Source organism: Phaethon lepturus, unplaced genomic scaffold (genome assembly GCF_000687285.1).
Source record: "Phaethon lepturus isolate BGI_N335 unplaced genomic scaffold, ASM68728v1 scaffold15378, whole genome shotgun sequence".
Taxonomy (NCBI): Eukaryota; Metazoa; Chordata; class Aves; order Phaethontiformes; family Phaethontidae; genus Phaethon; species Phaethon lepturus.
Window position 1 is genome coordinate 1 of NW_010557074.1, and position 1,488 is coordinate 1,488.

The window sequence follows — 1,488 nt, forward strand, 5'->3', positions numbered from 1 at the left end:
CTAGGCATTAAAAAAAGTAAGCAATATTAACCAATATAAGAAATCAAAAATCTTCTGTTTTTTATTGAAATTGCAAGTTCATGCTCTCTAGAAATTTTGTTCTCAGAAAAATAAAATGTGAACCCTGCATTAGAGCCCCAGGGCATGAGCTATATTATGAAGCGGATTCTATACTGCATGCTGTTGAAGAGGATGGAAAGGTCTTCTGCTTATTTGCACCCATTAAACAAACAACACCACAGAGAAGATCAGCAAACACTAATTTTGATAAAGAAGAAATCTGACCTTTGTGTTCTGTAAATAACGGTTATCATTGCAAACGCTACTGCAGTAAGCAAACCATAGTCTAGTCCCAGGAAAAGAGAAGCCACAAAAGCTACCACCCAGATGGCCTAAAACAAAGAAAAGGTCTGAATTATTATGCATCTTTTTCTGTTAACAGTAAAAACAATAGCATAATTCCACCTCAAAACCTATGTATCACTTCCGTTCAGGAACAGGCTGTAATGTAATCCATCATGATAGCAGACTGTAATTGCCTTAACCTTTCAGAAGGGTATAAAAGCTCAAGGCACACTAACCTAACATCTGACAAACTGTCACATATTAATTAATTAATGCCTTAAGTCCTGTTCTCCAAGGAATCCTGTGTTACCATCAGACTCCAAATACCTTAGGATAAAAAAAATATTCAAGGCCTGCAAGTAGTTCTGACTTAACTTCCATCAACCAGTTAATCCAGGAGAAAAATGCTACCAAAATGTTCCCTCCAATACACTGTCAAGTTCTGGCCCACTCCAGCAAAGTTTTTGGTTTGTCTTAAAAGATGGCCTTCAAGTAGTTTTCTTTGTAACTCTGCTTCTTCAAATTCTTCTCAGACATTCCCACAGCCTTCAGTGCAGTTCCTATAGCAACACTGCAAACGCTTTGCTTTTACTGCAACCAAACTACTTCTGACCTGAGTTAAAGGTTGTTGAACAACAACAAAAACATTCTTGTCTGCAACAGATCATTCTCCTAGGGTACTTACAGCTCCATATCTTATGTTCATCTGCAATACAACACCAATTTATAACTTCTTCATAAGTTCATACCCTGTTTTGGGGGTTAGGAAGAAGAGGAGCAACAAATTTAATACAGTAAAATACAGGCTGTGCATTACTCACCAGCTCAATCTTACTGGTTCTCCAGAAGTGTGCAACATCTCCAAACTGTTTAAACATTCCTTTCAGGTTGACCATGACAATTGCAGCTAGCACTGTCTAGGAATATTACACAAATGCAATTTTAAGAAGCAAAGTAAACCCAATGCCAAATAAGAACATCAAAGCACCACATATAACTGTATTTCTGTGCTTTGAAAAACTGATATAAGTCTACCGAACAGGTGTTCCATTTAAAAACAAATACTTTTCAAGTAGTTTAGTGGAGATATGCTTTTACTGCAGCTGCAGAAATGGCAAGCCAGAGTCAGTACAGTTTGATTTA

General features: G+C 37.1%; 1 protein-coding gene across 1 annotated transcript in view; it reads right to left on the bottom strand.

Annotated features, from left to right (window-relative positions):
* Nucleotides 1-285: 285 nt before the first annotated feature.
* Nucleotides 286-1,488, bottom strand: part of LOC104625131 (prestin-like) — a gene marked incomplete at its 3' end in the record, with an annotated part of 15,354 nt that continues 14,151 nt past the window's right edge. The window contains exons 11-12 of the mRNA XM_010292678.1: nucleotides 1,167-1,262; nucleotides 286-392 (exon numbers count right to left, since the gene is read on the bottom strand). Of these exons, the coding sequence (XP_010290980.1) occupies nucleotides 286-392; nucleotides 1,167-1,262 (203 nt within the window). The remainder of the gene's footprint in view (nucleotides 393-1,166; nucleotides 1,263-1,488) is intronic.